General features: G+C 51.2%; 1 protein-coding gene across 7 annotated transcripts in view; it reads left to right on the top strand.

Moving 5' to 3' along the window:
- Positions 1–2142: 2142 nt before the first annotated feature.
- Positions 2143–23146, top strand: part of SCMH1 (Scm polycomb group protein homolog 1) — a 47545-nt gene continuing 26541 nt past the window's right edge. For 2 of the 7 annotated variants that reach the window (XM_065041404.1, XM_065041403.1), the window contains exons 1-6: positions 2144–2289; positions 13699–13760; positions 15936–16020; positions 18255–18323; positions 21825–21895; positions 22652–22886. In XM_065041404.1, the coding sequence (XP_064897476.1) occupies positions 15996–16020; positions 18255–18323; positions 21825–21895; positions 22652–22886 (400 nt within the window). In that variant the 5' untranslated portion in view covers positions 2144–2289; positions 13699–13760; positions 15936–15995. Of the gene's footprint in view, positions 2290–13653; positions 13761–15935; positions 16021–18254; positions 18324–21824; positions 21896–22651; positions 22887–23146 lie in introns of all 7 variants that reach the window. The other 5 variants (XM_065041400.1, XM_065041405.1, XM_065041406.1 and 2 more) reach the window with 4 other exon arrangements.

Below are 23146 nucleotides of genomic sequence, written 5' to 3' on the forward strand. Positions count from 1 at the left end.
GTGACACATTGGCACTTGGCACCCAGGCTTGGTGTCACAGTGGATGTGAAAAAGACAGAAACGGTTGGAAAGAGCGATCAGAAATGGGAGAAAGAGAAGCGAATTACAGTGAGAAAATGTGTTCTCTTGCCTCAGGGGGAGATTGCAGGGGCAGGGGGTTTGCAGGGGTTTGCTGCCCTGCAAGCTGGCCAGGAAAGGCAGAGCTGCCTGCAAACAATTGGGAGACAAAGCCAGCAAGTTTCCCACAACCCAAAGAGGTTACTTGTGTTCACAAAGTTGATTTTCCAGCCCATGAAGCCTTCAGAACTAAACCAGACGCTTTGGGGAAGACATAGCCCAGGTAAATTCAGCAGCTGGTCTCAATATGAGGCTACCTTGGGAAAGGGAACGTATGGGAGGTCCTGCAAGGTGATCTGCTGCCCATTCGGGCTTTCAAGTCTAAATAACCTTTTCTCCTGCCTCTTCAAGACATGGGGAAGAGATTCCCACCTCCCATCTGCAAGGGAGATGTCAGGTCAAACAGCATGTCAGGGTTACTCTGCGTTTCTTTAGATCACCCTCCTCTGCATCCATCCCTGTGCCCTATCATCAACTTTTCATTAAATATTAGACTTGGGATAAGGACCATGAGAGGATAAGGCTTTTCTTCTAGCAGAATATGGTCCGTATTTATATAATCCATGCCAGATTCAGGATCAATTTCTAGCAGAAAACAAAGTCAATGATATAATGGGAACATTGCAAAGAGTGGGAACCAGCCTAGGAGGAAGTTTAGTCCTGGACTGCGGAGGGGGACTAACCAGGAAGGAGGAGGGAGGGGAGAAGAACAGACAGCAGGAGGATTTCTTCCCAGTCACCTTAGCTTATATTCACCCACATCCTCTCCTTCTGAAGGTTCCTGCTCAGAATGTCTGACACCACATGCATCAGGGTCCCAGTGCCCTTTTGGCATCGTCAGCTCCCGGTCGCTCGTGGTGCTGCCACTCTGCGAGAGCTGCCCCAAACCAGACTGCAAGTGCGCTTCAGCTTTTTTGGCAACACTTCATAATAAACAGCAAACCATTTCTGCGGCTCGTTTCCATTGTAATATTAATCAAACTGAATTCCTGCGGTGCTCATATGGATGTCATATGTAAATCCTTCTGAACTCGGCTGCTGCTAACTCTAAATTAAAGTCAATGGGGAAATTTCTCTCCTTTCTCCATCTTCAGCTCTTGCGCATTTATTCCATTCATGAAATCCTGATTATTTTGGAAATGAGGAAATACCAGAGTTGATGAAAGCCATGAGGAGCATTGACAGTACTTGTGAATTTACAGGGAAGGTGCTCAGATGCCGTGCTGATAGGCAGCACCGTGAAGCCCTGCTATGGCAGCGAACATACCTCTGTGTCCCACCATCACACCAAGCACTGCACCTATTGAAACAAAATCCCTCAGCAGCATTTGCAACTGTCCATTGCCTCAATGCAAATATTTTAGGAACAAGAGGGTTTCCAGGCCAGCGCTCCTCCTCAGCGGTGGTGGGTACCACCATCCAGAAGTTCTGGAACAACTCCCTCTCAAAGAGTTTTCCCCCCAGACCTTAGAAATCCCACTCCATTTGATAAAATGTATCTTTATTTATCATTTTTTGTAGGGGCAAACGGGCAAATACAGGTTATATTTTGCTCTGAGAGTACCGCTATGATTTGTGTCCTGAGAAGGGGGTCACAGCTGGCTGAAATGGGTCCTGCTCGGGGTGGGAGGAAAGGGAATCTGGGGGTTGGTTGTCTGTCCCCAGGGCTCGGTCGTGCTGCATGGGGTGCACCCTGGTCCTGGGCATCTCCAGTGGGGCGTGGGGACCCAGACATGGATGGACATCATTCTCTGGTACCCACAGGATTTCTGGGGAGCACTGGGGTTTACCCCAAGGTTGGGATAAACTCTGCAGTGTGCACAGAGCGCGGGGTGAGGTCGGGGTCTGTCCCGGCGTGAAGTGGGCACGGCGTGGGGCTGCCCGCGCTGCTCGGAAACGCTCGGGCGAGTTCGTGAGAGCCGAGTCGGACCGAGCCGGGCCGAGCAGAGCCGAGCCCAGTCGGGCACAGCCGAGCCGGGCTCGGCTGGGCTCGGCCCTCGCGAACTCCCCCGAGCGCGGCGCGGCGGCGCCGTCCCGGGCAGCAGGGGGCGGCGCGGGGCCGGGCCGGGCCGGGTCTGTCCGCGCTCCCTCCCCCGCTCCCCGCCTTCCCTGCGCGTCGGAAACATGGCGGCGGCGAGGGACTGAGCACCCCAGCGCTCAGCGGCCGCGCAGGTGAGGGGGGCGGCGGGGGCGGCACGGTGCGCTACGGCCCGGCCCGGCCCGGCGCTGCCGGAGGCCGGGCGGAGATCGGGAGCGCAGGCCCCGGCGGCGGCAGCGCGGCAGGCCCGGCCCGGCCCGGCGCGGATCCCGCCTGTCAGCGCGGCCCGGCCGCCGCCTCACCCGCGGGGCCGCGGTGGCTGCGGGCCGGAGGCGGCGTGTCAGCAGCCGCACCTGTTGGTGCCCGTCAGGGCCCGGCCCGGCTCCCCCCGGGGCCTCGCCGGTGGGGCCGCGACTCCCGCCGGCAGCGGGGCAGAGGCCCGGGGGGTCCGCTCCGGCCTCCCGCCCCTGCCCGGGGGCCGCTTCCCGGCTGGGTTGTAGCTGCCGGTGAAGCACCTCGGAGAGGCTTTGTTGTCGTTCCAGGTGCCGGGCAGGGCTCGGCCGGGACGGCCCCGCCAGCGCGGGGGGCCGGGGCGCAGCGGCTCGTCCAGCGGCCCCGGGCCACGGCTGTCGCGTTCAGCAAAAGGCCTCGGGGCGGCTTTCGCCTGCCCCCCTCCCCGGCAGTGCTGCCAGGACAATCCTGGCATGAAAAGGGAAGCAAGACCGAACTGCCCGAGGGTTTGCAGGAGGTGGCCGCTGCCCGCGGGCTGTGCCCGGGGAGGTTTGTGCCCTTCCCTCCCCACGAACCCCTTAGGATCTCAGTGAGAGCCTCCGGTAACCACGGTGTGCTTTGGAGCTGGACAACGATGCCCTGAGCAGGACCTGCCGCCAGGTCCGTGTCTCTGGAGGTGCCAGGGGTGATCCCCCGAGCCGGACGGAGAAACCCCATCACAGCATCCCTGGGAAACGTCCGCACCCCTGTGCCGCCCCCTGAGCCGAGCGATTGCGCAGAGCTGCGAGGGAGACAAGATTTGAGCGTTTTGTGCACAGTAAGATGTTTAAAAATAAATACAGTGTCAGGCAGGCTCCTGCCGCACGTCGTTCAGGTTTAATCCGCAGGCTCTTTGAAGCTCCCGTGTAAAACCAGGGCAGCAGTTTGGAGCCTTGGCAACTAAAGGTAGAAAGAGCGAATCTAAACAGGCATCCAGAGTTTTGGATGCACTGAGCCACTTGGCTCCCTTTGGCCTCAGATGTTTTAGTTTCAGCAGCTGAATACTAAACTAATTATTTCCATGGGTAAAGTCAGGACACAGAGACCCAGCTCCAGGGTACCCAGCTTGGATTTTTGTCTCTGTTTCTGTTTACTGTTGTTGTTTATAGCAAACACTGTGCACTGAGTGGCTGAGCACAGCCATGTGGTAGCTCTTCTTCGGCAGCCAGTAGTATTGGGGAAAAATATTCTCTCACCGTGGTTCTGCTGCCTGAGCGACAGCGTCGAGCGGGTTGGACCGGGGGTGCTGGTGGAGGGACGGCTGCCTCTCCTCCTCCTCTCGGCCTTCCTCTTACCCTCACGCTTTTGCTGGAAATACTTGGAATATGGCTTGGTGGTTTCATGCCTCCCTTGCGCTTTGTAGCAAGCACCAGCTTGTGGCTTGGTGCTAATTTAGGGAACAAAACTCAGCTGGTGGGGGGCTCAGTTTGGGACTAACTGGCTGCAGCCTCGCAGGGCCTGCGCTGTTGGGTAGTTCAGGATCTGCCCAGTAGATGGTATGAAAATGCAGACGGAAATAGGGGAGTCCTATCAGACGGGGAAAAGGGAAATACCTGTATTGCTGTGCTACTTGAAGTCTTTATTTTATTGAAGTGTGTTTTATTTGAAAGAGATACACTGGCCTTTGGTCCTCCTGTTTTGGTATTATGTCTTAGGAAATGATAAATCTACATCTTGACAATCTGCTTTTTAGTCAAATATTTAGTATTAAATGAATCAGATTATTAGCTAATTAAGAGAAAGCAGGAGTGCGAGTGGTGTCCCCTGCGAGTTGTGGGCCTGCGGCACCCGCTTTGTCTGCAGCTAAAATTTTATTAATACTTAACTCTTGAGGCACTCCTCTAGAAACTGGATGAATTTTGCAGCACAGTTTGGTGTCTTTAAATGAAAGCTGCTGTTAGGGGATAAAATGGGGATGTTGTTCGTCAAGCAGCTGTGTTCCAGACTCGGGTGTGAGTGCTCTGGGGTTGTGTCCTTGCTGTGTATCTGATTTAACTTTATTTCATAGCTTCAGACACAGTGTGTTTGGGGGGGACCTCCAGAGATGTCCTCGGTGTTTCCCACCCCTGGGTAAGGTCACATCCACACCCTTCCCGAGCAGTGTTTTTTCTTTTAAGGCTCTTCCTGCTGGTAATTTCGCACCCTATGCCGATGACGGATGCGGGCGCTCGCACCTCCTCACCATTAGAGAGATTTTTATGGTGTTTAATCAAAATCTTGGTCTTGCACTTGGAGCCTGTTCCTTCTTCTCTGGTCTCCAGAGCACGTGAAGAACACTCTGCTCCCTACCTCTCCACAGCGAAGTTTGAGCTATTTGAAGACTTTTCTGCTTCTCCTCAGCTGAACAAGCTGTTTCTCTGCTCTTTTCATTGCTCTTGTCCGCACAGCTGATCTCTGCCCCTCTGGACTCTGCTGCAGATCCACGCTTTCCTGGGCAGGCTGGGCTTGGCAGGACTGCGTTAGTCAAACTGCTTTGGACCAGCTGTAATATGTGGGACCAAATGACCCCATTTTGGGTATGTCTGGGTATGGTTATGTGAAAAAGAATGCGGATCAGACGTTTGCATATTTGTACGTTGAACTGTGCATTTGTGGCAAAGGACTTGGCGTGCTCGGCAAGCTCCCCTTGCAAAACCTGGAGCAGCGCACTAGTGAGTTGAAGCTTGGCACGTTCGGGTCTCTTAAAGCCGTAATATTTGCCTCCAGCCCCCTGTCTTTTTTCCTTTTCTTTTTCTTGGCTGCAACTCAAATGCAGTTTGTGATGAGACAAGCAGATTTGGAGTCATTTACTCATCCATTTATGTTTGAAAAGTTTCCTGACAACATGGCCATGAGAAGTGAAACAAGGTGCGTTGAGGACAGAGCGGCAGCCCCAGCTGCTTTTGCAAGGTGGTTGATCTCCTGCAGGTGTGTATGTTTTATGTAATTCAGAAACATGCCCAGGTGAAAATCATCCCCACAATTAAACTGTTGGTGTAATAGAACTATAACTCTGACCACCTGGTATAGCACATGCACTCCAAGCTACCTGATGTGAACAGTGTTTCATTCCACTTTATTTGCAGGATGACAGGGTCTAATCCAAAGGAAAATGCCTCTTTTTTTTTTCAATACATTTATAAAGAACTCCTTTCTTACCAAGCTTAAATATCTGACAGTGGAGACTTTTATAAAATGCTTGCTCAATATTTAAAGCGATAATGCAAGTCTGAAAGTAGCAGGGAGCACATGAAACCTGCCGTCTGTACCACCAGGTCTCGCTGGGCACGGGCTTGGAGCAAACAAGTCTCATCCATGTCCAGTGTCTGGTGGGGGCTCTGGGTAACACAGGTCACACCACCTCTTGTTTGCGAAGCTCTGTGCTGGTTGTCCTGTTCATAGGGAGTTTCAGCAGTAGCTTCAGTTGTGAGCAGGAGAGTTCGGTACAGGGGCATCACTGCATCCTGGCTGGTGCTGGAAACTTCGTTAATTCCCAGAGATCTGCATTAAATTTCCTTGAAAAAACAGGATAATACTTAGCTCCTTTACAAGGTTTCTGACAGACAACCTTTAGCAGATTTAGCCGCTGTGATGTACATTATTGCGATCTGCAGGGTTCGCTCAGACACCCACCAGGTATTGCTGTCGCAGGGATTTAAGCGGAGTTTGTGCCTCTGTTCTCACTGTGCATAGTCTTGCTGGTTTATGCAGACTCATCCTGAGCAAAAGTTCAAGAATTTGGCTGTGAACCGAAGGAAAAGATGAAGGTTTTGCTGTGTCTGCTGTTCGTGGCAGCCTCATCCGCCCAGCCAGCGGGATGTGGTGATGCCTTCAGCTGCTGGAAGGGGGTCCACCAGCACTCGTCTTGCTGAGATGTGACTTTACCAGCAGCCGTAAGTCATCCTTGCAGCTCCACTGTGTGCTGGGTAACTGGGCACCGGAGACGAGAGCAGAGATGAGTCGATATGGCCATTACCAATATGAGGGTTTGACACAGGGCTCCTTTTTTTTCCCCAGTACAAGCTTGTGCTTCTGAAATACACACACTCCTCTCTATTTCTTGCTCAGAAGTTTTTTTGTATGTGTTGTAAATTGAATGGTATTAGCACCAGTCAGCAGCCTGCCTCCTTTGGGAGGTACCTCCTCCCGGCCACTGTGCTCCGAGTTACCCAGCTCCAGTTCTTATGTTTTCCAGTCTGACACAGTGCGAACGGTCCAGAAACCTCCCCGTGGCTCGGTTTTGTTTTTAACAACGGAAACCGTAGGAGTAGATGCCAGTGGAAATTTGTGAAGCTCCTTCTTTGCCCGTTGAGAAACACATGATCCCTCTCCTGGCCCTTCCAGCATTGCACCCACACTGTGTCAGGTCCTTTCTCCTGGATATCGTGGCAAGGGAACAGATTTGGTGCCCAGATTGCTGCGGTTTGCTTGGGCAAACTTTGTGGGGTGGGCGCACCCTTCTGAGCCCCCCCGGGGCACTGCTGGTGTCCTGCAGAGAAAAGCGGTTGCTTTCCAGGAAGGAATTTGCGTCTCAGGCGGGAGCTGGAGGAGCTTGTGCTGTTCCTCTCAGCTGAGCGCTGGCAGAGCGCTGTGCAGGCTGAAAGCCCAGAGCTGCTTTGGCTACAGCCGGTTTGCACCAAAGTGAGCCACAGCCTCTTCGGGTCCCCTTGGCAATGGCTTTGGCAATGGCCTTGCCCAGTGCCCGCCTGGCAGAGGCCAGCACTTCGGCGGCTGCTGGGCCCAGTGCTGGATTTGTCCTCCCTGACGTGCTCCTGTGTGACAGCCGCACCTCACCCTGGGTCATGTCCCCATTCCCAGCGCTCGCTGTCCCTGTTCCCAGGGCTCCCCCATCTACCCCACCATGCTGAGTCCTCTGCCTGCGTTTGAAGCGCTGGGACACGTGTCCAGCTGCGTCTCCAGCCACCGGGGCTGGGGGGGGCAGCTTGTGTTCCTTCTCGCTGGCTGTTGTTGGTAGGGAAGCCTCCCCGGGCCGGCCGCCAGGGCTGCCTGCCCTCCCCGTGTCCCCGGCGAGCGGCGCGGGCTGCGCTGCACGTGTGTGCGGGGGCGGCGGGGATGAGCAGCGCTCCCCCGAGGCAAGAACCTTGGCTCTGGCTCCCGGCAGCACGAAACGCCATCCGCGCCCTACTGCTTCGTGCCCCCGAAACCAGCCGGTCTGCAGAGGTGAGGTCGGTCCCCAAGCTGGCGCTGGACGCGCTGCGTGGGCTCCGCGGCGTGTTCGGGCGCCTCCAAGCAGTGCTCCCCTCCCTGCGGCGCTGCTGCAATGAGCCCCTGGCCTCCCCGGTCTCCTCCTCCGCCGGAGTGTGGCCTTTCCTGCCTAAGGGCACACAGAAGGTAGGAGAAATTTCTGCTCTGGAAATGGAGCGTTATTTAAGTGAACGCGCAGTGAGCGGGTAGAGGAGCTGATGAAGTCTGATGTGGACCGAGGAGGAAGTTACACCAAATCCACTTTCTAAAAATAAGCCAAGCGAATGTTCCCTCAGCCTGGAGGCTGCTGTTCTGTGTATGCTGAGTGTGTTTGCATTTTTGTTGTTTTGTTTTGTTCCAGCAAATTAAAAGAAAGATGCTACACTCCATTAAAACACTGCAGTGGTTGTGTGATCCGACATGAGCTTATGAAGAAAGTCTTGGTTGTTTCAGTGTTTCTAGAAGTGACCTTGAAGCATTACCTGCGCGTGGTGTTTCCTAGAGGTTTGTCTAAGCTGTTCTTAAAGATTTCCGATGGCGGTGATTCAGACTTTCCTCGGCAATCTACTCCACTGCCTGACTATTCACATCGAGGAGCTTCACTTGATTTCAGGCTCGTATTACTGGGTTTTAACCCCATCATCTTAATGTGTCACCTTCTCTCTGGCAGGCTACCAAAGAGAAGAAAAATTATATAAATGTAAAAGCGATTATTCATGTAGAGTTTGCTCTTCCGTCCTACCTTTCCCTTCGGTGTTCAGAGAGCATCTGCCGGCTCTGCCGCGCTGCGTGGTTTTAATTACTCGCTCCCGACTCCTCGGGTTGCGTTGGCCGTAACTCAGTCCTTGATCTGTGCAGACGACAGTGAGAACGTGGTGCCTGAAGTGACGTGTGTTTTATTAAAATTGTATATCACGAATCCCCCAGTTCTCTCATATTTCTGTAGCAATATGCATGTCTCAAACATCTCATGGAGTTTTTGGTTAGTGATACATTCTATGCAAATCAACAAGATAACGTTAGAAGTTACATTATTTCGAAGCTGCTGATAAAGCTGAGTGGGAAGGAGCAGAATACTGTTCTCCATCCCGAGGTGGGGTTTTGTCTCCTTAGCCTGTGGTTGACCATTTTATGAGATGTGCATTTGCTGTGAACTTCACGATCTGCAGCTGATTTCCCATCCCTTTCCATGCCACAGTGGCTCTTCCTAATAACTTCAAGGCGTTATCATAACATTTCTTCGTTTCAATCACTGATAACATTGTTATGATGCAGATGGAAGATTGGAAACTGCTAAATTAGTGATGTGCTATCCAAATGTTAGGATTGTTATTAATTTACATCTGCATTAGTAGTTCTTACTAGTTGGGTAAGAGCATGTCCCTCGGTTGTGGAAGTTTACACCTCTGAGGTTTTGGTGCTGTTAGTGGTTCTGTCCTTGTGTGCAGATTACTCAGCAAAATGCTTTTCCTTTTTCTGTAGCAGAATATCTGCTGTGCCCCACGTTATGTACAGTTGACCCGTCATCATCCAGACGATATTGGTGCCGTTTGGCAACAGGTATCGGCTCTAACCAGCGAGGCCACCACCTTGCTGCTCACCACAAGGGAAACGAACGCCGACAGACGGCCGATCCTCTGGCTTGTCTCATCTCCAGAGGTGAAATCCGCGTTGACATCTCCACAGTCCCAAAATTGGGGGGTTTGGGTGGCTTTCCCACGCCACACGTCCCCCAGCGTGGCAGGAGGGAGCGGTTTGTGCAACGGTGAATTGGCTTTTGCCACAGCCGGGGCGGGAGGAGCTGATTCCACTCGGGTGTTATCCAGGCCCCTGTGCTGTAAATCCGGGCAGTCCTGCTGTGTCCAGCACTGCGCTGAGCCTGAGGGGTGCCTTCATTGTCCTGGCTCGTTTTCCATCACCATGAGCCTTGCTGTCATCTCGTGCCTCACTGGCACCACTTCTAGTGTGTATGTGGCAGGATATATCCAGCATCATCCACCGTGCCTGACCGGAGGGCTCGCTCTCTTCTGGGTCTATTCAGTTATTTCATATTGTTGTCAGCTGGAAAATCTGTAAATACTCTGTGATATTTTATGGCTCTATAAGCTGTACAAAATGTCCAGCAGGTAGTTTAATGTCTAGCAGACACAGCCTGGAAGAGCGCGTTTTTTTCATTAGCTCCTTGGCAGACACTGAACATACTTTCGGAGCTGCAGGATGGACTTTTGGTTGCTTGTGGCCATGGTTTGGTTTTTTTATATTGGCGTCTGCCGTATGTACATGTTGCTGCCAAAATAAGAGATTTCATCCTGTCTTGTACAGACAACAGTGGGGGGCCTCACAAGATTCTTTTTAGTTTTCTGAGCTCTTCACGAATGTAAAGCAGCCTAACAACTTTTTCTTTATATAATTAAAAGCAATCTGTTCGGGGTTCTTGCAGGAACCGGCTAGTGATTTTTCCTCTCTGGGAGTAACTCACTTGAGAGAATAATTCTGTATACTGTTAGATTGCTTTTTCTTTTCTTATTAAAGTTTACAGAAGCTCTGACGGACGCTTGGTGACATTTCCTTGTATCCAGGCTCTGCAGCCTGCGGAGGAAGTTTCACCTATTTCAGTAGATTTAGAGTTTTGACTCCTGGGATTTTAGCACCTTAAGTCACAGACGAGACCAGAGTTATACCCAGGGTAAAAATAGAAAGCAGTAATTAATACCCATCCTCGGTGAGCCTGGCTCTTCTAGTCTCTCTTGACGTGTTACGCTGCTGCAATTTCCTTTCCTGTTCCTGAGAAATAGATGAATTAATATCTGTCTACATAAGTGAGAAAATAAACCAAAGATGTTTGTTTCCTGCCCTGGCACGCTGTTCCCTTGGGTCTCCCTTCGCCCTCCATCATCGCTCCTTCCTTCCGTCACCGCTCTTTGCCTCCATCAGAGACTGGATTATCTGGATTATCTCAATGCTCTGAGCAGCAGAGACCGACTCCTCTTCAGCTCTCGCAGGGGTAATCCCAGGTTTTTGTGGCTCTTCTCCACACCATGAGGGTTTGGATATATATATATATATATATTTAATTTCTTTTGCAGATTGAGAGAGATCAGTAGGAACTTCTTGTCTGTCATCCGTTTGCACAAGGAAAATCAGCTGCTGGGAGTGTTGGAGCAAAGGGCTCTGAGCGTCTGCACCCTCAGCACGTTGGTGGGTGACACCAAGCTGGGTGGTGGAGGTGACACCCCTTGCTAGGGAAATGAGTGTATATTGAATATATATTGAGTATATGTTGTCTTCCTGGAGTTAAGCCACATTCGTTTCATTAATTAGTATTACAAATCATGTGTATGTATATACACATGATTATATGTATATGGTCCAGCAGAGAATAGGCTTGATTAAATTTTATTTTGTAGGATATACATACTGAGTGTTGAACAGAGAATTTACACATCGGGGCGCATTTTGGGGGCCACATACAGCGTGTCTGTAATTGCTATAAGGAAAAGCAGTCGTGATTTACTGTGTTAGCCTACCATGGAGCGGGGGGAGAAGGTTGTGCCTCTGTTACAGCCTGATGATGATATGGAAACCATGCACTGGGGTTTTTTTATGTAGTGCTGTTTAAATTCTTATTTAAAGACTTTGAAGCATCTTATTGTTTGGTTTTGTATGGGGTGACTTTGTAACCGTCACGGGCAGAATCCCATTTCAAGGTCTTCTGTAAGCCATCTGCTTTCATTAATAGCTTTTGGATGTGGCGTGCGGCTCAGCGCACATTAAAATAACCACATTGCTGCAGAACTTTCTTTCGGGGCTGCGTGGGTTTGTCCTTCCCGGGCGGGAGGGCGCTCGGCGCTGCTCCTGCTCCGTGCGTCCTCCTCGGCCCCAGCCGGGGTGTGTGACCCGGCGCAGGGTTGGGGTGCAGCGGGTCTCTGCACCTCTCCTGGGGTCGCTCTGGGAGGAAACCCCAGGTCAGGTTCAACTCCAGTTGAGCTTAAGCGCAGCCGGGCAGGGAGGGGGTTGTCCCGCTCTGCTCTGGCCTCACCTGAGCGCTGCGTGCAGGGCTGGGGACACGGGATGAAAAGGATATTGAGCTACTGGAGAGTGTCCAGAACCGGCCACAAAGCTGGTGAAGTCTGGAGTATGAGGAGCGGCTGGAGTCCCTGGGCTTGTTCAGCTGGAGCAGAGCAGACTGAGCGCAGAGCTCGTGGGGCTTCAGCTTCATCACTGGGGGAGCAGGAGGGACAGGGCTGAGCTCTTCTCTCTGTGACCAGGGAAGGATTCCGGTGAGGAAACGTGTTGAAGCAGACATTACATTGAAGGGGTTTTTACTGGCTGGGCTGGCTGTGGTGCACAACACTAATGCCTTTATGGGGGAAGAAGAAATCAATGACCGCAGGCCTGGTGCGTTATGAGAAACCATCAGGATTCTCTTGTCGCTGTCCCATGGGATTTCCAAGAAGCGTCATTCTCACAGTCCTCTGGCAGTATTCAGAGGGTTTTTTTTCCTCTTGATCCTAATCTGTGGGGTGTGCATCTGACCTAATAAAACCATTTTTCAGCTTCGCTGTTGGTAGTTTTCTTCCTGCTCTTTCTGAAAGCGTCTTGCCTGCTGGCAAGTGCATTGTCCAGGGGTTTGACGCTTGGTGCGCTGTCAGCAACACTTCGGTTCCCCTTTCAATCAGCCGTGGCAGCGCTGGGAGCTGACTTGGCCCCCATCCCAAGGTTCACCAGAATCTTCCTCGGATAATAGGAAGTCCAAACAACCCCAGGAAATAATTCAGATGTAAGTGGTGCCTTTAGTGGAATAAAGAAGCGCCTAGAAGAGACATTAAGAACCTCAGCTTTAACTCTTTTCATAATTATACACTCCAAAGGAGCGGAGACTTTGTAGATAAAGAGATTAGGTGCATTTTATGAGGTCTGCATAGCTGTGACAGTATCTTTCATCCACATTTTCTCACTTTTGCACCATTTAATGGCAGAATACTGCAGAGCGGGATACCCCGTAACCCTGACAGTCCCTTCCCACCTGGCACAGGTAAATTCAATCACTCTCCATGATAAGGATGAGGTTTTGGAAGAGCCTGTTGCTAAGAGCGATGGGGGGAGAACGTAATTAGATTGAGGTGCAGTTGGGGGATGTTTGTGCTGAGGGTTTTCAGTGCGGGCTGGGGCTGCCCTGGGATGCTCGTCCCAGCCTTTCTTCTTCATCAAGCAAAAGGAACTGACATCCAGGGTGTAAATCTCGGTCAAAAGCAATTCAGGGGGTCACTGGGGTGCTAATGAGACTGCGTCGGCGCTGGTGCCGGCGGCAAGCGCTCGGCATGTCCGTGCCAGGACGCGGCAGCCGGGGCCGTGTCGTGGTGCACGGGGCTCGCTGCTCCCCCGCCTCTCAGAAAACTTTTGCTTGAGTCCCAGCGGCCTGTGCATTTCATACTTTGGTGTAGTTATAAACATGGTTCTGCTTTTTAATATATTTGTCCTTTTTAATGTTAATTGTTTCCTTGTGTTGATAACATCCTCCATGAGGAAGCTGCATGTCTGTTAGTTTCCAATAAACAAAATTTGCTTCTCCCTGGTATGTACTTTGTGGTTTTCGGTGTTATACATTGGCCCTGCCGCACGATAGGAGGGATAATTTGGAGTCCTCACTTCCCTCCCTTGGTGCTATTCATTATTTTGTATGCCTCTCCTGTGGTCTCTCTCCTTTTCATTACTAATCAGCTCTAGTCTTTTAAATCCTTGTGTGTGTGATAGTTTCATTTTACAAGAGCTGAACTAGTTTCTATCAGCTCAGTTGATGTGATCTTACTCATATCAAAGGTGCTTAACAGCAGCGGTCCCGTGTACTCTCTGCGAGCCGAACTTAAACTGTGTCAAGTTTTGCGCTGCTTTGCTATGGCAAGTGGGAATGTTTGTTGCGGCTGTCTTTAAATTTAAATCTGGATGTTTTAAATGAATTAAATATGAACATGAATAATGCAACTGGTAACCTAGCCTTCCTGCAATTAAATGCAAACTTTTTCATTTTGTCTCTATGCTTTCAGGTTTTGATATGCCGCAGTATTTGTACTGACTTTACTGTCTTGTAGGAATGATGGGGAACTAGAGCCCATGACAGTTCAGTGGAGCCGTTGGCACTTTTGATATCTCGGTGAGTGGAACTTGTTTGAAACGGTGGGAAAGGCACTTGTTTTGCCACAAAAGGCAGCAAATCAGTTGGCCTTTTTACATTTTAAGGTAGCATCCTGCCAAAATAAATTTGCGTGTTGATCTGTCCTTTCAGGGTGTAAATTCTGGAAACCAGCACCACACAAAGCTGTGCTCTGTGCTTGCAAGGTTATCTTGCTGCCCACGAGCATGAGACATACAGCTTTTGAAAAGGAGGGGAGTTTTAGCTCCGGTGTGCAGCTTTGTACAAGAGCTTCTGGAGATGGACCATTGCAGCGTGTGCTGGGCTGTGCACGCTTTATTTGATGTAAAAGTGAGATTGTCTCCTTTGTGTCATTGACCCAGCCGACAAGTTCTCATCGGGGGCACATTTGTGCCTGAGGTTGGTTAGGAAGATCTAGCTGTGTGAATAGCCCATTTTTCTCCCTTGGATACCGAGCTGTAGCTTCTGCTATTTATGACTTTAAGGTTTTTTCCATCCTTCAGCCCCTGGACAATGTAGAGACCACACACCCCCGTGGCGCGCTGCTCCCGGTCCTGCAGAGCCGCTCAGCTTGTCTGTTCTGCCCTTCGCTTTCTCCTCTCTAGACCACAGCATCCCAGGCTGGCTGGGCTTGAAGGGACCTCTGCAGATCATCTGCTAGCGCAGGGTCACCAGAGCAGGTCGCCCGGGTCGGTCCAGGCGGGTTTGAACGTCTCCACGCCCGCTCTGGGCAGCCTGGCCCAAACGCGGCAGATTTACGATGAGTTTGTAGGTACTCGAGTAAGTCCCGTGCGTGGGGAGCGGAGCAGACAGCAGAGGTGCAGAGCCGGAGGGGGCGAATGCGTCTGGTGCCTTCATATAACACCTTTCACCCCGGGTTTTATGGCTGGGGGACTTTTCCTACCGTGACTGTGAGCTTTGAATAAATACGACTGAAGAAAAGTATGAAAAGAAGCATTAAACGTTGTAAATAAGCTTTTGCGTGTAGATTACCTTCTGCTATTGAAAGGAAAAGAAACTTTACTCCTTTCACAAGCGTGCACAAACACACACACTATTTATGAGAGAGGCAGTGAGGGACTACTGTGTACCTTTGGATTTGGATTAAAAAATAACTAGCTTTTTTTTCCCCTTTAGTATTTAATATTCTTTTAATATTTTCCTTCTCAGAGTATTGCTCCATGTTGCAAACGCTGCACATAAAGGCTGTAGTTAATAGCGCTCTTATAGAAAACTGAGGTCTTAATTTCTTTTAGATTTGGAAAAAGGCTGGTTTTCAAAATCCAAACTTCTCGCCAAGTTGGATCTGCAAATAAGCCCTGAAGCAGAAACTCAGCATCGCGTCCTGGGACGGCTGCGTCTTCCTCCCTCCGGCCTGACCGAACAAAACGGGGTTATACTGACCCAGTCCTTCAGTAGTCAGTGCAGTGTCAAAACACGCTTTCCCTGGCTTTCCTAAGGGCTTGTTTGCGGCTCAGCCGTTTGTTCGGGTATGTTCTGCCAGGCCTTGAGCACATGGGAGGCACATGTGAGATGGGCCGTGCGGAGCCCTGCACACGCATCTCCCAAGAGCTCTGATTTTCAGTAACGTTTCCTCATAGCGAGAATGCAAATGCTTTTTCTAAGGCCAGTCCAGTGAAGTTTTTTTCTCTAACCAGGAAAAAAACCCCATGCAGCGCAACTTGGACATTCCTAGCGGTGCTAATAACAAAAACATTTCCTGGGTTGTTGTCCAATTCCTCATCCTGATTACCCAGGGCTGCTGCGAGCTATTTGAATTGCAAGTGGCGAGCTGGGGATTGCGGTGCTGCTCTGCCAGAGTTCATGTTATGTGTCCGTGTGTTTTCTTTCATAAATTTCAGCTCTGCCTCCCTTTGTTAGGAAGAGCGGCCCCCGTTCCGTGCACACGTGGGACCCGCTGTGGGGCTGGCACCGACACTGGCATATGCTCCTCTCGCTTATTTATGTCACTCCCGTGGCCGTAAATTTGAAGTTGTCCACATATTGCAGAAAGACTTGTACTTTTGGGGGGGGTGAAATGAATTGTGTTCAGTAGGAGATGGTTTGTGCAACCCAGGGTGAAAGAGCATCTATTTTCGCCCCGCTGTGTGATTAGTTAATGACTGTGTGCTCCAGAATGGGGGAATTTTCTCATGTTTATTTCTTTTGTCCTAGACATCTTCAGTTATCTAAAACCAAGCCAGTCCCAGGATAAGGACGGCAGCAGGTGATATAATGCGGAAACCAGGCCCTCAAAAAGGTGAGTGGTGGCGCTTGGCACAGCCCGGCTGGTGCGGAGCGAAGGGCCGAGCGCAGCGCACGGGGAGGCCGGCGATGGGGCGGGAGTGCGGGGACGCGCTGGTTCCACACTCAAAATGGAGTCATAGAGTTATAGAATCATTTCAGTTGGAAGAGACCCTCAAGATCATCAAGTCCAACTGTTCCCCCACCCCTGTCCCTGCCCCTTGTCCTGAGAACCTCATGTCCGTCTGTCCAACCTCCCAGGGCTGGTGACTCCAGCACTGCCCTGGGCAGCCTGTTCCAATGCCCCACAGCCCTTTGGGGGAGAAATTGTTCCTAAATCCAACCTCAACCTCCCCTGGCGCAACTTGAGGCCGTTTCCTCTGCTCCTGGCGCTTGTTCCTGGGGAGCAGAGCCCGACCCCCCTGGCTCCAAGCTCCTTTCAGGCAGTTCAGAGATCAGAAGGTCTCCCCTCAGCTCCTGTTCTCCAGCTGAACCCCCAGGTCTCTCAGTCTCCATCACACTTGTGCTCCAGCCCCTCACCAGCTCCGTTCCCTTCTCTCCACTCTCTAGTACCGCCCCCTCAGCATGCAGAGGTGCATTCATCACCCCCAAAACGAGCAGGGGAAGGTCCCTCGCTGGGCGCACCCCGGCAGCTCATGGGGTGCAGCGTTGGGCGGTGAGGCTGCTCTGCACAGCCCGCGGCACCTGCCAGTGGTCCCAGCGTGGGGCAAACTGCTTCTCCGCTGGCACAAGCCTCCCCCCTCTAATGAGGCGTGAAACCAAAGACCAGCCCACCTCATGGAGTTTAAATCTGTTACGGGCGCTTAGCTCTTGCTGCCCGAGTCTCTCCTCCCATTAGCGCAGCGGCAGCCGCACGCCCTGCCCTGTCCTGCCAGCCCCAACTAGAAGGGCGAAGTCGAGCAAGCTGCTCAGACGGAGCCGCTCGGACTCCTCGTGCTTAACAAAAATATCGATTTCCTTTAGTCTCGTGCCGTTCATGTGCGTTCAGCTGGAGTGATCTCACCACATTGGGAAGATGGGGGAAGGGAGAAGCGTAGAGGATGGAGCATCCTCCGCAGTTCTTTGTTCACATCTGCTACACGCTCGCAAGGTTTATTGCAGGAGATTTCTATGCTCGATTTCTCTCCTCGCTTTATTTTTTTTAAACGTCTCCTTTGCTTCTCTGGCGGTTCATCTTACAGAAGCGTTGTTCTCTTCCTAACGCCACTTGTCCTTTAATGAAGTGAGAATAAATGAAGGCAAGCAGGGAACGGGGAGAGCCTGCTGCGAGGCAGCTGGAGGGCTTGGTAATAAAGAGGCAGGTTGATTAGTCAGCAGCGTGGCCGGGCTGGCTGGATCCTCGCTCCCAGCTCGTCCTCCTTGCCTCGTGGAGCCGGACACCTCCAGCCCGCCCAGCCTGCAGAAGCAACACCTGTATTGCACACACGTGGGTTTCTGTCCTACTTACCTTGCTTTTTTAATAATGCATTGAACTTCTCCTTTTTCTTCATTTGCCTGCAGAAATTCATGGGTTTCTTTCCCCCTCTGCTGCTTGTGCAGCCTGCTTAATGAGGATTTTTGCATGTTAAAAGTTAAGAATGAAAAGTAGCTTCACCCGCAGAGTGTGGCAAAGGCTGCGTTGGGAGGTGCCCTGCGACACCGGGAGCAGCGTTACCCATCTGGGGGGCTTTTTTGTTTCTGACTTCAATACTTTGTGTCCTTTATTCTTAAGGAGATGGCAGAACACTGTTCTTCATGGGAATACGTTTATAGGAGGGCTGCCCTTCCAGCTTTTTCATTCACCTCTCTCCCAGGAGGTTCTTTGTCAGGTCCATGCCTAGTGATGCTGTGGCCACACTCCATACATCCCTCGCGTTCTTTTAAGGGATAAAACCTACATGCCGTCCTCCTGTCCATTGTAGTGAAAAGAGCCCATCAGGAAGAGAAGGTTGCAAAAATAGCAGTCCAAACCAATTTCAGACATCTTGAGACCCACCAGTCCGCTGCTTTTTACATTAGTGTGGGAGAACAGGAGTCGGTGAGGACTAGGCAGAGCCTAAAATGCAAATGCTGATTCCTCACGTGAGGTCTCCTGAGCTTTAGACAAATCACCCCTGTTACCTGGGGCCATGAAAGGGAGGTCACTGCTGTCCTGAGGTGTCTGCAAAGCAGGTGTCACGAGCAGATAATGTGCAAGGGTTCATTCGCTGGCTTCCTTCACTGACACAGGTGCTCTATTTCTTGTTTCAGCCATAGACTGGAAAGATGGTAAAAAGCACAAGTACGGCCGCCCGTCAGAGTCTCCCTCCCAGTACCAAGGTAAGAGAACTCCCTTCTCCCATTAAGTTTTTTTACCTAAAAGCTTTCTGACGCGCGCGTGTCCGCTTGGCGAGTGCGTGGCGGAGCAGCGGGGATCGGGGATCTCCCCCTGCAAGGAACTCCGAGCAGCTCGTCCCTGCGCGACGCTCGGGTGCACAGCAAGGGGCTGAAACTGCAGCCGCTTTCTGGCACAGAGTGCCCTGCAGTCCAGGCTGGAAGGATTTCTGCTCAGGGCTCTTACTGGCTTGGGACACCTGAGAAGAAGCAAAGCAGACAGCGTCGTGGTGTTGGAAACCTATTAGTTTTGCCTCGCACATTCTCGTGTTTCTTCTGAGCGAGACAGTGAGGAAGCAGGATCATGTTATCGGTCGTAGCCGTGAGCAATAGAGAACGTGCGGGCGGATTGATGGCTGAGCAAAATGAAATGATAACGGGTGGGATGTGCGGGAGCTCTGCCGTCGCCGTGGGAGAGCCGACCCCTCGGGACGCCGCGCACAGACGCCGGGGGAGCCGCCGTCGCCGTTGGAGCCGCGAGCAGAGACGGTGCTCTGCTCATTTTCATACCGAGCTGCTGCTTTCATGTGCTGCCTTGATGCTCGTTAGCAGACACGCATATGGGCTGCAGACTTTAATGGGATGCCTTGATCTGGGTAGGCCGCGTTCTCCTTCACAGATGTGACCTGAAACGCACGTGTATCATTTCAGTTGGATTGATGACCCCTCGGGAGCTGAAATGCTAATGGAGACCAAACCAGACTTTGGTTAAAGATATGAACAGAAACTCCATCTTCATTTGAATTCTGGGCAAAAGATCAACACGAAATGCAACACGATGAGAATCCAAACACGAGGGTGCAGAGTTGCATTGTTCGCAACTACTGTAGTTTGACCCCTTGGGGGTGTGGAGTGTTTTGTTTGTAGTAAATATTTGCGAAGGTTAAGACATCAGAGGCCACATCTGACACTCTGCCTGCGAGTAACACCTCCCTTTGGCACAGGCGCTGGCAAGGAGCTTTCCTAAGCAAGCAGAAGTGACAGACAGTCACCCTTCGTGGGCATTTTCACAGCCGGGTTACGGGGAGTCATACAGATTAACAATTCTTGCCTTTTGTTTAGCTCATGGACTCACCAGGAACCAGAGAAAAGCCACCTTGGCTTTTTTAAACAACACCGAGAAAACATTGTCCAGTGCTACCTGCTCAGGCCAGATCAGAAACAAGCATCTTGTAAACCAGAAGGCCCTGTTCCTCTACAGTGAGACATACAGTTTATTAATATGAATAAGAATACTGAAAGAATATAAAATACAAGGTAGCTCCCCAATTAACAACACCTCAAGTACCTCCTGCTTTTTTCTTTTGTATGGGCAGCTCTCCCTTTGTTGTAAAAACAGAAGCCAAACCAAACCAAAAAACAACCCAACAAACCCCCAACAATCAAACAAACCCCAAATTTCATGTCCTGCCATTTTCTTCTGATTCTTTGTGAAGTTTTCAGGTTGAAGCCGATCATACGTGGTTAAGCATACTTGGAAATTCTTGCTTCACAAGCATTGGATCATGAGCTCAGTACTATCACTGAACTAATTTAAAACCATTCTCAGAGTTCAGAGGAGTCTTTCTGCTGCTCCTGCTTTTCTTTGCAAAATAAGTCACCAGAACCCTGAGTCGTAAGTAGCTGCAGTTCTGGTGTTTTGTGTGTGTGTCTTCATCTGGGTCCCAACAGGCTCTAGAATTAATCTCAAATAAGTTCCATGTCCAGACGCTATTTTTAGAGGCGCGCAGCTGTCTCCGAAATTTACGGCTCCTGCTGGGATTGTGCAGCGTCGGCCTCGACCGCGGCGCGAGCTGCTGAGGAGCAGAACAGCCTCGCTCAGTGCGGGGGGAAAAGGGGAAGGATTAAAACCAGGACTCCCTCTAATAGCGAGGGACTGGAACCAGCTGAGGAGAGGGCAGGATTCTGCTTTTTGCAAATAGAATTGCGGAGCGCAGCTGATGCTCCGCAAGGCGCTGGCTGAGCCTGGCGCCCCTGGCCCCGGGGCTGGCACCTCTGTGCTCCAGGGGCCTCTGCAGGGCCACCCGGGCTGAGCTGAGCCCAGGTCAGCAGCCAGAGCTCAGGATGCAGCGACACCTTTCCATGCCTGGGTTTGCTTTGGCTGGGTATTTATTACACGTTATCAATACAAAGACTTTCATCGATGTAACTGAGCGTAGAAATTGTATCTTGAATTAAATCAAACTAATTTTGATTTTTTGAAAGCATCGCTGCTGCGAATCGCGGATTTTCTTCATTCACCGTTGGCTGAACAGAAAATACAGGCGAAGGGTTGGAAACGTGAACTCTGTGGAGTCGAGGGCGGCTGTGAGAGTCTGTAAACAGAAATATATTCAGCCAGTGTGGGAGAGAAACTGTATTTGTTTCTGCCCACTGTATTTAACAGTGTGCCAGTCATCTGCACAGGAGGTGCCAAGAAAGCAGCATTTCTTTCTATTTATTTGTAGCTAGTAGCTTATTGAGCCCTTGTGCACCAAAGTAACGTGTGCTGACCTTAATGCCTGGATTTTCAGAGGTGTGTTGTACCCCGCAGTACCTAAGATGGTTCTTAATGCAGCTTTTGTTTTGAAAATAGACTGATTAAAAACTCGACGTGAATAGGGGAAGCGGTAGCTGACTCTTTAATTGTGCCGCCGCCGATGCTCTTGAAGCGCCTTGAGAACAGGCGTCTCCCGGGAGCCGTTCGGGTGAATACGAGCTAATGTCATGCTGGAAGGATCTGTTCCCAGCTGCTCCGTTTAAATGGCAAAAGTCATGATTTGCTCGGATCACAGGAGCTTTTAATTCCTCATTTAATAACAGGTTTCCCTGGATGGCATATTGCTTTTGTCGGGGTAAAACGCGCTGGGTGGAAGGGGCTTTGGTGTGGGGACTGAGCTGCCCCACTCGCTAAATCGCGGTTTGGAGCATCCCCACATCCACCCTGCCTGAGCTGTGGGCTCCGTGTCTGCTTCTGGAAATTAATTACTGGCCTGTCCGCTAATTGCTGGGGGTGGGCCAATACCTGCCCCAGCTGCTGGCTCCTGGACCAGGGGAACTGCAGCATCAGCACAGCGCAAAGTTTCCTGGTGATTTGGGCTCTTTCAGCCCGCGGGGACTGTCTGTGATCCCCAGACTGTGCAATGTGTTTGACGAATGATTTTTAAGGGGCAGTTGTCTGGAAGGCTCCACGCATTCCCATCTGTGCTGGGTATTTGCCATTAAGGTGTGGGTTGTTACCGTGGGGTTGTGCAGGACGGTGCAGGCAGCCCCGGGCTTTGTTCTGCCTGTCAGCTGCAGTTGTAAATCTTCCGTGGTCACAAACATCACAGGATCTTGATGAAAACACGTTGCCTGTGAGCACCTCCTCTGTGAGAACGGGAGAACTGCTGCCGTTAGGAGCCCAGCCGTCTCGATTTGTGAGATTTTTGCTCTTCGGTTCCTATTTGAATCCTTTTCTCTTCTCAGGTCACTTCACCTGGGAGAAATACCTGAAAGAGACATGTGCCATTCCAGCTCCTGCCCATTGCTTCAAGCAGGTAAGAGAGTGAATTAAACCAAGAAGGGCCAAAGGTGTTGGTCCATTGGTGACCCAGGAGTTCTGTGCCTGGAAGGGGCCCCTTTCTGAGCAAGGAAAATGCGTAAGGATACTGGAGATTTAACAGAAAGCTGAGTTTGCTGAAGCAAAGGTTAAGAAGTTACATTCAGGTGCTGCAAATGTTAGAGCAGTGCAGAAGGCTTCAGGTGTGCATGAATGGGAACACGAGGATGTTTTTTCTCTCTGCCGAGCACAGGGTCTTGGAGAAAATGTTCTAAGAGGCTGAGATCCAGGTTTTGGTGGATCCTGCCCGGCAAAGAAAGAGATTTTCTTCAGAATTCACCAGATCTTTGCGAATTGAGTAGCACCCAACCAGGCACTGCGTACTGGAGCATGGAGGTGATAATGTTGAGTATGGGCGAGAACTGACGTGGCACCCCTGGTTCTGGACAGAGGGGCAGCGGCACAGAGGAGCATCTGTTTGCCTCTTGGGTCGGGTGGGTGATTCTCCTGAGAAAAGGGCTGAGAGAAGCGGGTAGGTCTGGCTGTCTAGATGATGCAGCACCAAAAGACAGCGGTCAGGGTCACAGATCTGCCAGGGCCTGCTCATCTGTCTTTGCTGCTCTGTGCTATCTGCTCCTGCGCTGCGCTTGGAGGACGCTGTCAGTCTTCAGTAGAATCCTTTTTGATGCTGTTAGGGCTTAAGCTTTATGACAGAGTTGGTGCTTATATTGAAAATCCGTTCTTCTCTTTGCAGTCATACACTCCACCTGCAAACGAATTCAAGATCAGCATGAAACTAGAAGCCCAGGACCCCAGGAACACCACCTCCACCTGCATCGCCACCGTGGTGGGGCTGACAGGCGCGCGGCTCCGCCTGCGCCTCGACGGCAGCGATAACAAGAACGACTTCTGGCGGCTGGTGGACTCTTCTGAAATCCAGCCCATAGGCAACTGTGAGAAGAACGGAGGGATGCTGCAGCCTCCCCTGGGTGAGCTGAAGTTCAACTGTCCAGCGAGCTCCTACGTTATCTGTGGGGTAAAACCTGGGCTTTTTTATATTTGTGTGCTTGGGACAGAGACCCAGGGACCGCCCCTGCCTGCTGCTGTAATACCGTAGACCAGCTCTGTTAATTTGGGCTGTTAAACAGGTGTATCCCACACCGGGTCTGTATTTCCACGTGGACATCGTGGCGTAGGTAGGGAGATGTATGAGAGGGTGGATGAAAGAGCAATTTGCACCTTGGTGAGC

This window comes from Columba livia, chromosome 26 (assembly GCF_036013475.1).
Source record: "Columba livia isolate bColLiv1 breed racing homer chromosome 26, bColLiv1.pat.W.v2, whole genome shotgun sequence".
Taxonomy (NCBI): domain Eukaryota; kingdom Metazoa; phylum Chordata; class Aves; order Columbiformes; family Columbidae; genus Columba; species Columba livia.